Source organism: Chamaea fasciata, unplaced genomic scaffold (genome assembly GCF_029207755.1).
Source record: "Chamaea fasciata isolate MVZ Bird 193981 ecotype frontalis unplaced genomic scaffold, bChaFas1.0.hap1 SCAF_53, whole genome shotgun sequence".
Taxonomy (NCBI): domain Eukaryota; kingdom Metazoa; phylum Chordata; class Aves; order Passeriformes; family Sylviidae; genus Chamaea; species Chamaea fasciata.
Window position 1 is genome coordinate 278,832 of NW_027094138.1, and position 14,488 is coordinate 293,319.

A 14,488-nucleotide genomic window follows, 5' to 3' on the forward strand; every position below is an offset into this window, starting at 1 on the left:
AATCCTGATTTTTGGAGCGAATTTTTGGGTCAGTTTTTGGGATTTTGGGGCTCTGAAATCCCCATTTTTAATGGGAATTTTTGGGGTCATTTTTGGGGCATTTTAGGTGAATTTTGGGGGATTTTGGGGCTCTAAAAGTTCCAATTTTTAGTGGGAATTTTGGGGTGAATTTAGGGGATTTTGGGTGGAAATTTTGGGGTGAATTTAGGGGATTTTGGGACTTTAAAAATTCCAATTTTTGGGTGAATTTTGGGGATTTTTGGGGCTCTAAAAATCCCAATTTTTAGTGGGAATTTTGGGGTTTTTTGAGGGATTTTAGGTGGGAATTTTGGGGGGAATTTTGGGGATTTTGGGGCTTTAAAAATTCCCACTTTCAGCAGGAAATTTTGGGGTGAATTTTGGGGATTTTTGGGCTCTAAAAAAATCTCAATTTTAGTGGGAATTTTGGGTGGGAATTTTGGGGTGAATTTGAGGGATTTTGGGGCTTAAAAAATCTCAGTTTTCAGTCGGGATTTTGGGGTCATTTTTGGGGATTTTGGGGCTCTGAAATCTCGATTTTTAGTGGGAATTTTTTGGGGTCATTTTTGGGGCATTTTGGGTGAATTGTGGGGGATTTTGGGGCTCTAAAAGTTCCTATTTTCTATTCCTATTCCTATTCCTCTTGGGTCTCACACTGCCGTCTTCGGCTCGTCTGCCGTGCCCTCAGCGCTACAACAACGCTGCTACCGAGAGCCGCCGCTTTGCCTGACTTAACGTCTGTGCTGCGGCAGTCCCTTGGGGTGTTGGATTAACATTTTCGGCTGCAGCAGTCTCATTGCAGTTTGGGTCTTTTCTGGACGGTAGCAACAGACTCCCTTGCACTCCTGTGCAGGGCTCGTTGCTGTACCTTCTAGACAGATCTGTAATGCATACATGTTGAAGAAACACACTGTCTTCCGTATGAAGTGCCAGGAGTTAAAATGAGTCTAGATCCGTGAAAGATGGAAACCTTTAGAATTCACTAACTCAATTTCTCAAAGCATTTGTGACCATGTTGGGCTTTGCGTGGTGACCACGAGCACATGAAAGTGTATAGCAGTTTCAGAACATCATGTATACTTGCCTAATTTTTGTTCTACAGACTGAACCATCCCAATGTGGTGGCTGCCCGCGATGTCCCTGAAGGGATGCAGAAGCTCGCACCAAATGACTTGCCATTGTTGGCCATGGAGTACTGCCAAGGTGGAGACCTCCGCAAGGTGGGGTCCCTAGGATGGTAACCCAGGAATGGATCACCTTCTGATCTGATCCTAGGTTTTCTACTGAAGTTTTCCCTTCAAACCTTTGCTTTCATACCCTGATGTTTCCTATTTCTAGTCATGGCATCAACAAGTGTTGGTGGCTTGGTCCTTGGTATTACGTTCAGCTTTTGAAGACTTAAGTGCTTTGTATTTTTTTAGGTGCAAGTGACACTGTGAGGAGTTTGCACACAGAGAATGAGGGCAAGTGTAGGGGACGTGCGACAGTATTTGAGTATGGCCAAGACCATTGTAGGGTAGGTGCATCTGTAGGCTGTACCCTTCCTGAAAGTGATGAACTCTTGTCTGTCATAGGAAGAGATAACACATGGTAGTTCTAATCCTAAGGCTTTTCTGACCTTATCTATAATCTGCCCATAGCTGAAACACAGACCTTAGGCCTCAGATGGGAGTTGATACTGTCAGGCAAAGAGGGATGGAACAAATAGAAGGATGAAAACGGGATGACAGTGACTTCTTTCATCTTCTTTCCCATGCAATTAAACCAAGGCACAAAGCTGTAATTGCTGCTACCGCAGGTCGCAGTCCATAGAGTTTTGTGCTTCTGGAGAATTTAATTGCTGTTGCTGAAACTTCTTGCATCCCTGAGAATTTGTGGAACTCTGGAGTTCACTCGGGATAGAGAAGGGAAAGACTACATTCTGTGTTCCTTACTTGCAGTACCTGAACCAGCTGGAGAATTGCTGTGGCTTGCGGGAAGAAGCTATTCTTATCTTGTTATCTGACATTGGTAAGTGGTGGCAGTACCTTCAGTTGTGTGAACTATGGAAACCCTTTTAGTCCTGAGTCCACTCTCCAAATATACAGTAGTGACCTTAGTGACTCCATTTCAGATTGACCTTTTATGATCTTGATCATCTCCCAAAAGTGTTGGGAGTCTGGGGAGGTTCTTGCCTACTGGAAGCTAGCCAGCATTACTACAGTTTACATGAAGGATGTGAGGGAACATCCAGAGAGAGAACTCAATTTGTGTCCAGAGTTCTATGGTGCTGATTTTACCCCTTACACTCAGCATTTCGTTGTATGTTTGATTGTACAAGGTCTGATGTGAAAGCCATGCTTATTACTAGATAGAATAGATGAATCCTTACTGAGCTCATGCTAGGTACTGTTACTTAGCTCTAACAACTGGCTTTTTCTGTCTCAGCTTCTGTTCTCAGATACCTTCATGAGAACAGGATCATCCATAGAGACTTGAAGCCAGAGAACATTGTGCTGCAGCAAGGAGAGCAAAGGGTAAGCAGGAAGCAGTCGTCTCTACCTGCACAGACAAGTAAACTTACAAGGAACCTGCATGTGCTTCATGCAGTTACATGGTCCCTCTGCAAGAGCACTCAGCCCAGGATAACACCCGTCTCAGGTCACTGTCACATAGTATTCTGTGTGCAGCTGAGGTGAGACGTTGTATTAGACGTCTGTTAACACCTGACATTTTGACTTTCAACTATTAAGGAAAGAAGCAGACTGTCCTGATTGACCAAAGATCGGAAGGAGCTAGAGGCGTAACTGCTAAGTGTGCTCCAACACCTTCAAATTCATTGTGGTTTTAGAAATCTACAGTAGCCTCCCATTTCTGCTTCTATCTCTTCACTGGCACCTTTCCTGCATAGCTTTGAAGAGCCAGACCTTTTCTTTCTGCTGTATGATGTGCTTTTAACAGGACTTCAGTCTGGCATTCTTATTCTCTGTTGTGTGTTTCAGTTAATACACAAAATCATTGACCTTGGTTATGCTAAGGAGTTGGATCAGGGGAGCCTGTGCACATCCTTTGTTGGGACTCTGCAGTACTTGGTAAGAAAGGAATTCAGCTAGAAGAGCAGCTACTGCTTTCTAGTGGGATAGAATTAACTGTTACCAAGCTTTGGGCTGGGATTAGGTACTTGCACGGTATGGGGTGCATTTGTGGTGCTGAAGCTAGCAAAGGTGACTGCTTTTTTGCTGACGCTGGGTTTTGCTGAGACTGGGTTTTGTGCTACCTGCATCTGTTATAAATAAGCAGGAGTGCCAGTAACCTATGCTACTCACTCCAGGAGGGTCTTAAAGCCCGTGAGAGGCAGCGTTCAGTAATGTCTTTAATTATTTGTACAAATGTTAATGAGATGTTAAGGGACAGAGAAAGCTAAGAGCTTTCTGGCCAAAGCCATCTGGCTTTGTCTCATGCATGTAAACTGTATCAGGCTCCAGAGCTGCTGGAACAGCAGAAGTATAGGGTGACAGTGGATTCCTGGAGCTTTGGCACGCTTGCCTTTGAGTGCATTGCAGGCTTCCGACCATTCCTACCCAACTGGCAGCCAGTGCAATGGTGAGTGAACCGTGGCTGGGTGATAAGTGGGCATGATGTGACTTTCCTGTTTACAGGAAGCAGAAGTGTGGTCCCTTGATTCTGAGGATAATATCCCTATGTTTCTTGCCCTTTTGGAAAGTGACCCCTTTCACAGGGACTTGACTCACCTGAGCAAGTTCAGCATTCCTGATACTTGCTCTATGGGATAAGGGCTGACTCCTGCAGGGCAGGTAACAGAAACCAAAGTGGCCTCTGTATTATATGTCAAGAGTAGCTTTCAAGAGCCTACTAGCATGCAGGCTGGGAAAGGCGGGCAAATTTTTCACCATTGTACTCGCTCACATTAGGCATGCAAAAGTGCGTCAGAAGAGTGAGCTGGATATTGTTGTTTCAGAAGACTTATCCGGAGAAGTCAAGTTTTCTAGCAGTTTGCCCTGCCCCAACAATCTAAACAGGTGAGTACTAGAAATTGCTGTGCTGAGATAAACTGATTCTTCTGCAAAAGGACCAAGTTTGTGTTATATGCCTTACTGTGTTAATCTGTGAATACATTGAGTGCGTGACACAGGCAGTACTACTGTCGCTTGTCAGACTTGTGTAGTCTTGGTTTCTGCCTTCTAAACGCTGCGTTTGTGATGGGGAGAGGTGGAGTGCTGGAGGGAGAAGGAGGGGGGCAGTTTTGTCAGTCCTCCCACACAGAACAGGCCGTATCGTTACTGCAAATGCACTTTTACCTTTTCTGATCTCCTGGTTTTTGTTGCTCAGTGTTTTGTCTGGGAGGCTGGAGAAATGGCCGCAACTCATGTTAATGTGGCACCCACGTCAGAGAGGTACAGATCCTACCTATGGACCCAATGGGTGTTTCAAAGCATTGGATGGCATTTTGAACTTGAAGGTAAGCAATATGTCTGTATTAGCCTAAAAAGTTTTCCAGAGAGCAGTTTCCTGAGCCTCTGAATCCTAGACTTAGGAGGAAGAGTGAGGCAGAAACTCATAGAACTGTCTCCTGACCGTTAGTGACAGGTGCTTTCCTCTTGCTTCTTTGAGGACAAATACTCCCTGAGCTTGTTGGGAGTAGTGAATAGCTTCTGTGCATGCTTGGTTCCATATTCTGAGAGAGGATTCTACAGGTATTTAACTGCCATGTGGCCTCTCTTCCACTGGATGGAGGACAAGAACTTTGCCATAATGTTAGGAAGTAGCTGTAAAGTGACTTCTTGATTCTGCCAAGTGCTTTGAAGAGTTTCTTGGTGGTCATTTTTTCGGTCCCTCAATCTCTGCTCTAAGATGACCAATGTATCTTCAGCCTTTCTCATGCCATGCTACTCTTCTGGTAGTTGCTTCACGTTTTGAACATGGTTACGGGAACTGTGCACACCTACCCTGTGACAGAGGAAGAGACTCTGCAGAGTGTGAAGGCCAGGATTCAGTCAGATACAGGAATTCCAGAAGAGGACGAGGAACTAGTGCAGGAAGCAGGACTTGAATTGTTTTCTCAGAAGTTGGTCACTAAACATACAGCTGATGGCAAGGTGAGTCTCGGTATTCCCTTTCTTAAGTTTGAGTGAATCAGAAGTCACTGCACTCGCTTTGGGATCAGAGCACTCCCTGCTGTTGTGGCATGCTTTTGTCATGGTAACCTCACAGACCTAACAGCCACTGTAGCGTAGGCAGCCTGTTGCCTTTGGTGCTCTGTGTTTGGTTGAGGAGGACCCTGCTGTTTGTGGTGTTGCCAAGGCTTGCTCTTCCCAAGAAAACCTGGTTGGGTCTTTTGTCTTCTGCAGGTGAATAATACTGCAGCAGCAGACACAGACCTTCTCTTCCTCTTTGATAACAAGAAAGTTTCCTGAGGCTCAGGTGGCCTTGCGTCCTCATCCAGAAAGTGTTGGCTGCATCCGTAAGGACTCCTCTGGCATGAATATGAAGGGCGGGGCGGGGTCAGTGTTGAGAGGGGCGTCTGTGTTTTGTGGTCTGTATCGTGCACAAAGAGTAGAGGGAGCTTTTGCGTATTGGGACTGAAGAAGCAGTAAATGGACTGTCATTCATTCAGTTTATCAGAATAACTAAAAAAGGGAGGTGTTTGATTTTGACATGCTAGGGGAGCTGCACAGGGGTTATCCAGCTCTAGGCTTTGCAGGCAGTAGCATGCCCCTCAAAGGAGCAATGTTTTGGTCTGTTTTGTGATAACACACTATTCCTGCTTCACGCTGATATGTCCATTTCCCTTTCTCCCACCTCCTCTGTTTTCAGTTCAGGATCCAAAGAAGAATCTCCACTTTTTCCAGTTGTGGAAAGTGTGGGGTCAGATCTGGTACACGATGCGGATGCTGAAAGAGGACTGTAATCGGCTTCAGCAGGGGCAGCGAGCAGCCATGTACGGTGGCCGTTTCTCCACAATACTTATCTCTGTCTTTGTGCGCTGGTGGAAGGGAAGACAGAAATGGGACCCTGTTGGAATGGGGAAGCCCATGATTGGAGCTGTATGCAATTCATGAAAAGTGGAGAGTTAGCCCTTTGGCACAACTGCATTTGTCCTCACCACTGTCTCAAGTATCTGTTTTGGATGTAAATGAAAGCCTGGTGGATTTCTACTTTCAGAGGCTAATAGGACCTTCTTGTCCTTGCAGGATGAATCTGTTGCGTTACAATAGTACCCTCTGGAAGATGAAGAATTCTATGGCCTCCCTTTCTCAGCAGCTGGAAGCAAAGCTGGACTTCTTTAAAACAAGCATCCAAATTGACCTGGAAAAGTATAAAGAGCAGATTGAGTTTGGAATTAGTGAGTATAGCATCTGGCAAACGGGTCTTTTCATGACTCTTATCCTCACAAAAACACCTGCCTCCTTCTCTGTGAACCTGAGAAAGCCAGTCACTCTTCTTTGATTCCTCTAGCTTCTGAGAAGCTGCTGTTTGCCTGGAAAGAGATGGAGCAAGCTGTGGAACTTTGTGGGCGGGTATGTTTTTAAATCTAACTGCTAATCATAAAGAGGTTTGTTTTTGTTATCTCTCCCCTCCTCCCCCTTTAGCTTCATTGTCCCTGCCTTAAATAGAAACCCCTTGTATCTGCCCTGATGTCAGATTTCACATTGCCTTGGTTTGTGTGGCACAATTTTTGTCCATTATTAGTACTACATGAAGCTCGTTCTGTTGTAAGGGTTAGGGGGAAACGGGAGATCTTGGCGAAGCCCCAGAAACGTCTTGGAATTTCCTTGAATTGAAACGACTCGTTTGTCTTTGGCCAAGGCTGCTGTTTGCATCTTGTTGGTTTGTTTAGAAATAAGGATGAGAAAGGAAGAACCAGTGTGAGTGTGAGTGGTAGTGTCTCTAGGTATGAGACTGTTGTGTTGCTTATGTTCTACCCTGCTTTCAGGAAGATGATGTGGAGCAGGTAGTGAAGAGGATGATGGCCCTGCAGACAGACATCGTGGACCTGCAGAGAAGCCCGCTAGGTCGTAAACAAGGAGGAACACTGGAGGATTTGTGAGTTGAACTACCTTGAGCTTCAGATGCAGGAGTGTTTCTGGCTAAGCTTACTCACTAGACGACAGTGAAAGGGCTGTTTCTTCCACCCAAATTGTGGGGGACTGGGAGCACTTTAACACTAAAGATGTTTTTTGACTCATCTGTCATTGTTCTGAAATGGCAGACAGGTATAGAAAAGATTTGAGTTCTCAAACTATTTGTTCCATGTTTTGGTTCTTTGGAAATCCTTTCCTTTCCTGTTTTTTTCTTCTAGAGAAGAACAAGCCAGAGAGCTGTACCGAAGACTCAGAGAGAAGCCAAGAGGTAAAAGACGCTTTAGCTCAAGGTCAGCTTGCTTTGTGTGTAACTTTGGAGATGTAGTAACGTTCATTGAGAAAACTATCTGACTTCTAGGCCTGCCCAGACACTAGCAGCACATGGGCTCTCCTGGATTGCCTTTTTTCGAGAGGGAAGTGTCTTGGTTTAGGAAGACAGGTATCTGCTAGGTAAAATTACAATCAGAGGCTCTTTGGCAAAGATTTGGGAAATAGGAATAGCAGTTCTTTACTAGTATGTAATACAAAGCAAACAAACACAAAAAACTCCCCCCCCACCAAACAACTACAGCATTAATGACAAATGACAACAGTACCAAGAACTTTGAGGGCTTTGTTTCACAAAACCCAGGGCAGTTTGGTTTCGGTGTTCCTGCAGGATCTTCAGAGCACCAAGCTGGAACAGTGGAAAAGTCCCGGGCTGGTCGCTGGGATGGCAGGGTGTCCCGGCAGCGCAGGGGGTGCAGGGTCACGCTGCAGCAAGAGGAGCAGCGCTGAAGGAGCCGAAGGCGAGGCAGAAAGCGGCCCAGCTTCTGCGAGTGGCAGAGAAAAACTCAGGATTCAGGTTGAACCGGTGATAGTAGATTTCCCAGGACTGGATCTCTTTGGCTACAGTGAAACTTCTCCAGCCAGCAACAGCTGTTCTCCGCTCGGCGTGCTTTGCGGCGGCTGAGCTCTTCGAGGAGCGGCAGACACGCGTCTCCCCGAACGCCGGAAGCAGAAAAGCACGCAGCTACCTCAAGCTTTGTCTTTTACTTGCGTTATCTCCCCCTTCCACCTTTTGTCCACCTCTTTGTTTCGGTTAAGTACTCTCCAGTATCCAACACTTGGTCTCCTTGGTAACTTGTGGGGAAAAAATTCTTTAGAGGAAAAAAAAAGGAACAAACTTAACCCCCAACATTATCCACCTCGAATTTTTTTCTTATACTAACATATTACATTGAGTTTTAATTGTTAAAAATACATATATATATGCAAATATGGATACAGCTACATTGTCATGGGTAGTTCACTCTAAAACAAGGTCTCCTTGAGGTATGCATCGGGTCTCTCTATCCTTTTGCATTACTCACCAGGTGCAACCTGGTCTCTGAGCGAAGACAACCCCACGGATGGGATTGTCTTTGCTGGAGGCAGGATTAATCCAAACAGTTTTTCCCAGCATACCTCTCATGTGTACTACTGGAACCGTATTTTCGTCTGTCTTTTGCAAGGGTTCAGATTGGGCAGGACTTGCTCGGTTGGTGAAACCTCGAGTGTTCACCAACCAGGTGGCCTTTGCTAAATTAGTATCCCAATTCTTAAAGGTTCCCCCACCCAGTGCTTTCAAGGTAGTTTTAAGCAGGCCATTGCACCGTTCAACTTTTTCGGCTGCTGGTGCATGATAAAGGAATATGGTACACTCACTCAATGCCATGTTCTCTAGCCCAGGTGCTTATAAGGCTATTCTTGAAATGAGTCTTATTGTCTGACTCGATTTTTTCAGGGGTGCTATGTCTCTACAGGACTTGTTTTTCTAGGCTCAGGATGGTGTTCCGGGCAGCAGCATGAGGCACAGGGTAGGTTTCTAACTATCTAGTGGTGGCTTTTACTATGGTTAGCACATAACGCTTGCTCTGGCGAGTTTGGGGAAGGGTGATGTAGTCAATCTGCCAGGCTTCCCCATATTTATATTTGGACTACCGCTCACCATACTATAAGGGCTTCACTCGCTTGGCTTGCTTGATTGCAGCATATGTCTCACAGTTATGGATAACTTGAGAAACACTGTCTATGGTTAAATCCACCCCTCGGTCTTGGGCTCACTTATAGGTGGCATCTCTGCCTTGATGACTCGAGGCATCATGGGCCCATCGGGCTATGAACAACTCTTTTTTGTGTTGCCAATCTAAATTTATTTTTGACACTTCTATCTTGGCAGCCTGATCTACCTGTTTGTTGTTTTGGTGTTCCTCATTAGCCCGACTCTTGGGAACATGGGCATTTATATGGCGGACTTTTACAGGCAGCTTCTCTACACGAGTGGCAACGTCCTTTTATTCATCAGCAGCTCAGATTGGTTTTCTTTTACGCTGCCAGTTGGCCTTTTTCTACTTTTTTAGCTAGCCCCACAGAGCATTGGCTACTATCTACGAATCAGTGTAGAGGTAGAGTTTTGGCTACTTCTTTTTTTTAGCAATGTCAAGGGCTAATTGAACAGCTTTGAGTTCAGCAAGCTGACTTGATTCTCTGTTTTTTTCAGTGGCTTCTGCAACTTGTCGTGTGGGGCTCCATACGGCTGCTTTTTACTTACGGTTCATTCTTACGATGCGACAGGAACTATCAGTGAAAAGAGCGTAGTGTGTTTCTTCTGCTGGCAGTTGGTTGTACGGAGGAGCTTCTTCAGCTCGTGTCACTTGTTTTTGCTTTTCTTTGTTCGTGAAACCGAAGTTTTCTCTTTCCGGCCAGTTTGTAATTATTTTTAAAATTCCAGGGCGATTTGGGTTTCCAATACGGGCACGCTGTGTGATGAGGGTAGTCTATTTGCTCTATGTGGCATTGGTGGCATGGTGCGTGGAGGGAGCCTTTTTTTAAAACATCTACTCCAGCACTGGTAGTCGGGGTGCCAAGAGGAGTTGTGCTTTTGTGCCAATTATTTTTGAGGCGGCTTGAACTCCTTCATAGGCGGCTAAGATCTTTTTTTCTGTGGGAGTGTAGTTGGCTTCAGATCTTCTGTAACTTTGACTCCAGAAACTCAGTGGTCGGTCTTGGGTCTCCCCTGGCACTTTCTGCCAAAGGCTCCAGGACAAACCGTTGTTCCCGGCTGCAGAATAAAGCACATTCTTCACATCTGGTCCCGTCCTGACTGGGCCAAGGGCTACTGCATGAGCAATCTCCTGCTTGATCTGGGCAAAGGCTTGTTGCTGTTCAGGGCCCCAGTGGAAATTGTTCTTCTTGTGGGTAACCAAGTAGAGAGGGCTCACGATTTGACTGTACTCAGGAATGTGCATTTTCTAAAAACCTATGGCTCCTAGGAAAGCTTGTGTTTCCTTTTTGCTGGTCGGTGGAGACATTGCTGTGATTTTATTAATGACTTCAGTGGGGATCTGCTGCTGTTCATCTTGCCACTTTACTTTCAGGAACTGGATCTCTTTGGCAGGTTCTTTGACTTTGTTCTTCTTGATGGCAAACCTGGCTTTCAGCAAAATTTGGATGATCTTTTTTTCTTTTTCGAATACTTCAGCTGCAGTTTTTCTCTACACAATGATGTCATTGATGTACTGTAGATGTTTTGGAGCCTCACCCTTCTCTAGTGCAGCCTGGATCAGCTCATGGCAGATGGTGGGGCTGTGTTTCTATTCTTTGGGGCAGCCGGTTCTAGGTGTACTGCACGCCCCTCCAGGTGAAAGCAAACTGAGGCCTGCATTTTGCAGCTAGAGGAATGGAGAAAAATGCATTGGCAATGTCAATAGTGGCATACTACTTCGCTGCTTTGGACTTTAGCTTGTACTGAAGTTTCAGCATGTCTGGCACAGCAGCGCTCAGCGGTGGAGTCACTTCATTCAATGCACGATAGTCCACAGTCAGTCTCCATTCTCCATCAGACTTGCGCACAGGCCAGATGGGGCTCTTGAGGGGTGAGTGGGTTTTGCTGACCACTTTTTGGCTCTTTAGCTCACGGATTATCTTGTGGATGGGGATCACGGCGTCTTGATTTGTCTGATATTGCTGACGGTGCACTGTCGAGGTGGCAACAGGTACTTGTTGTTCTTTTACTTTCAGGAGTCTCATTGCAGATGGGTTTTCTGATAGTCTTGGCAAGGTGTTCAACTGCTTAATGTTTTCTGTCTCCACAGCAGCTATTTTAAAAGCCCATTTGAGTTTTTTAGGGTCTTTATAATATCTATTTTTGAGGAAGTCTATGTTTAGAATACATGGAGCTTCTGGGCCGGTCACAATCGGAAGTTTCTGCCACTCCTTCCCGGTCAGGCTCACCTCGGCTTCAATTAGAGTCAATTCCTGTGATCCCCCCGTCACCCCGGCAATGGAAATCGGTTCTGCCCTCACGTGTCCCGATGGCATTAGAGTACACTGCGACCTAGTATCTACCAAAGCTTCATATTTTTGTGGTTCTGATGTGCCAGGCCATCGAATCCACACAGTTCAAAAAACTCGATTTTCCCGTGCCTCTTCCTGGCTAGAGGCAGGGCCCCTCTAGCACTGGTTATTATTCCCTTCTTGGACATACATGGTAGAGGTTCCTTCGAGGGAATCTGACACAGCATTCTCACTTTCGTAATACTTGGCAGCTTGCTCATGGGAGGCTGAGGCTACCTTCATTCTAGTGGAACTCCCTCTGTTAACGTTTCTCTCCTTGAGCTCACGTACCCGTGCTGCCAGGACAGAAGTAGGTTTCCCATGCCACGCTCCCATGTCCTCCCCATGGTCCCGCAGATAAAACCACAGGTCAGCTCGAGGGGTGTACCCTCTCTCTCTCGCTGGGGAATGTTGGCCTCTGATTCTGGGGCCTGTGACTCGCACCGGTGCTACATGGGAACTGTTCCTTCTCATCTCCTCTCTCATTTCCCTCATCTCCTCTTTGAGTTCCTTCACCACCGCACAGACATGAGCCTGCATTGGGCCACTGATCATACTTTCATAATTTCTGAGCTTGTTGGCAACAGAACCTACTGTCTTTCGATTATCCTCGGCATTAATTGTTGTGATGAATGTGGCGTATTGAGATGGTCCATGAGTTGCTAGATTCTACAACATATGCCCATTTGCATTTAACCTTGTCGGGGTCATTATCAAGCTGTCCGATCCTCCTAAAAAGTACTTCCAATACTGCCACTTCTCTCAATCGTTGGATTCCTTCCTCAAGGGTCTTCCATCGCATTTTATTGTTGTACTCTTGCATACTGTCTCTGTGGACAAATCTCTCTCTCACACTCATTAGAAGTCGTTCCCAAAGGGGAAGGGGCCTTTGCCTTTTTACAAATACCTGATTTATACCTGAGTCCTGGGTCAAGGGTCCCAAATTCCTTGCTTCAGCACTATCCAGTTGCACACCTGTACCCATAAGGTCCCAGACTCGAAGTAGCCAGGCTGTATAAGCCTCACGTCCTCGTCGTACAGTATCTTTTTGCAGATTACGTAGACTTTCATACGTCAGGGACTCAGTGATGATCTCAACTTGTGGCTCTTCTGTGGACTGTGAGGACTCTCTTTTCTTATCTTTAATACCAGGATCTGACGATTTCACTTTACACTTCCTTGTTTCCACAGGGGCGACTGCTGCTGGCTGTGTCTGCCCTCGTGGTTCAGCTGGAACCTGGACAGTTGTAACATCTGTGGGTTCCACTGCTGCACCATCAGTCTCCGCCTTCTCGGGGCAGGGGGAGGGTTTTTCCTGAGCTGGGGAAATGTACTCCCTCAGCATCTGGCCCATCTCTTTTACTAGAACTTGCACTCAATCCGGGTGGGTCTTTTCTGAGGCAGGCTGTGGGGAAGAGTCAGGCTCTGGGGTATCATCTTTATTTTGTGGGGTAGGTATCAGAGTGGTTATCCAGGTCAATCTTCCCTTATCTCTGAATGCTAAATAGAATACGCATATTAGCAGCACTAGCCATTGTATGATATCATTAGCATTCAGAGAGGATTTAAACCCTTCAAAAACTGGTGGGGCAGACCCAAAGAGATGGGTAAAGAGTTGGGAAAAAAAACTCCCCCGGTGTCATGTCTTTACAGTAGGTACTATTGTTAAAGTAACGCCAAAAACACACAGTTAGTGTACGATAGCCCTGAATCCATGTGCCTGCCTGTGGAGGATTTCGGCGAGGGAAGAATGCAATCAATCAATATGATTGGTAAAGCATTGTTCAACTTTATTGCTCATAACATCCGTTTTTATACATTTCCCCCAAGCGTTTAGCATACTTGTCAAATTATAGTTGGTTAGCATACACTACTCATCTATACTTGATCGGCTATATCTAGTGTGAGAAGGTTCCTCCTCTTGACATGCTGAAAACTTTGTATACGTGCTTATTGCTATGCTCTATTAACCACAAGTTCTTTTATCTTTGGCCTGTGTCCGTGCTTACTGCTGTCCCAAGGACAGCTTGTCTCAGCAGCACGTAGGCTGCTAGCACTTGGTATCGGGCCATAAGGCCTCTAATGATCCGTGGCCTTGCTCTGCTAACCATTCTTCAACAATTCCCTCTTTTTTATTTTGTGCAGCAAACGCAGTGTGTCGAGTAGTTACTGTTTCTGCTATGCGATACATCATCTGTTGTAAGCAGCGAAAAAAGCAAGGTACAAAAAGGACAAGCAGTAAAATAACAGTCACAATATTGATTACATGTTGCAGTAGGGAGGTTATCCAAGGCCCTCGCCCGAAAGATCGTAGCCAATCTGTTAAAGCCAAGCCTGTGTCTTGCTGCAAATGACTAGTGAGTTCTTGCAACTTAGCTATTTGGGTATGAATTGACATGGAGTGATATCTCTGTACTGCCTTGTCAAACTGCCAGAGCAGTTGTAGGTTTTCTCTTGCCCTTAAGTCTTCAATTAAGTGTACCGCCTCTAACCCTGGCTGTCCAGTATCGATGTCGCTCTTGCAGGGTCATTAGCAGGACGGATCCATTTACTAGGTATCCGTTGGGGCCCTGTGGGGGTAAGAACACAAACATAACCTCTACCCATGTACTGAACCTCTGCGGGACCTTCCCATACTCCAGTTTTGGGATCTCGGTACATGACTTTAAACAATGGCTTAGTTGCTTCCTCCTTTACTCCCCCTGAGTGGATGACCGCAGGGGGCTCCGAGTGGTCCCCCATTACACACAATACAAATAGTGTTTTTGATAGCATGGTCTGCACATCCACCTCCTCCTTCTATTTTAACCGATAATCCTTGAGTGTTTGGTGGGCTCGCTCCACAATCGCCTGACCTGTTGGTGAATGTGGGATACCTGTGATGTGTGTCACACCCCACTTCTGTAAGAACCTTTGGATCCTGCTGCTCACATATGCAGGGCCATTATCTGTCTTAATCTGTTCTGGCACCCCCATCACCGCAAAGCAAGTAGTTAGGTGTCATACCACGTGGAGAGCTCTCTCTCCCGGCT

At 45.9% G+C, this 14,488-nt stretch overlaps 2 protein-coding genes across 2 annotated transcripts; both read left to right on the forward strand.

Moving 5' to 3' along the window:
* The first annotated feature begins 912 nt into the window (after window positions 1-912).
* LOC136304150 (inhibitor of nuclear factor kappa-B kinase subunit beta-like) lies at window positions 913-5,235 on the forward strand. Its single transcript, XM_066207789.1, has 10 exons — window positions 913-944; window positions 1,121-1,238; window positions 1,959-2,041; window positions 2,459-2,534; window positions 3,000-3,089; window positions 3,476-3,600; window positions 3,930-4,037; window positions 4,348-4,451; window positions 4,975-5,114; window positions 5,230-5,235. Exons 1-10 carry the CDS (start codon window positions 913-915, stop codon window positions 5,233-5,235), a joined length of 882 nt encoding a protein of 293 aa, XP_066063886.1.
* A 642-nt stretch (window positions 5,236-5,877) lies between these two features.
* On the forward strand, window positions 5,878-7,097 carry LOC136304152 (inhibitor of nuclear factor kappa-B kinase subunit beta-like). The gene is made up of 4 exons (XM_066207791.1): window positions 5,878-5,956; window positions 6,210-6,361; window positions 6,475-6,536; window positions 6,953-7,097. Exons 1-4 carry the CDS (start codon window positions 5,901-5,903, stop codon window positions 7,064-7,066), a joined length of 384 nt encoding a protein of 127 aa, XP_066063888.1. The 5' UTR covers window positions 5,878-5,900; the 3' UTR covers window positions 7,067-7,097.
* The last annotated feature ends 7,391 nt before the right edge of the window (window positions 7,098-14,488 follow it).

What these genes read in the sequence shown, in the direction of transcription:
- LOC136304150 (XM_066207789.1), top strand. Translation starts at nt 913, where the DNA reads ATGTTGAAGAAACACACTGTCTTCCGTATGAA. An exon ending in GACATTGGTAAGTGGTGGCA is followed by an intron (nt 2,042 to 2,458) that starts GTACCTTCAGTT and finishes TTCTGTTCTCAG; the next exon opens with ATACCTTCATGAGAACAGGA. An exon ending in TGCCCCAACAATCTAAACAG is followed by an intron (nt 4,038 to 4,347) that starts GTGAGTACTAGA and finishes TTTGTTGCTCAG; the next exon opens with TGTTTTGTCTGGGAGGCTGG.
- LOC136304152 (XM_066207791.1), top strand. Translation starts at nt 5,901, where the DNA reads ATGCGGATGCTGAAAGAGGACTGTAATCGGCTTCAGCAGGGGCAGCGA. An exon ending in CAGGGGCAGCGAGCAGCCAT is followed by an intron (nt 5,957 to 6,209) that starts GTACGGTGGCCG and finishes TTGTCCTTGCAG; the next exon opens with GATGAATCTGTTGCGTTACA. An exon ending in GCAGATTGAGTTTGGAATTA is followed by an intron (nt 6,362 to 6,474) that starts GTGAGTATAGCA and finishes TGATTCCTCTAG; the next exon opens with CTTCTGAGAAGCTGCTGTTT.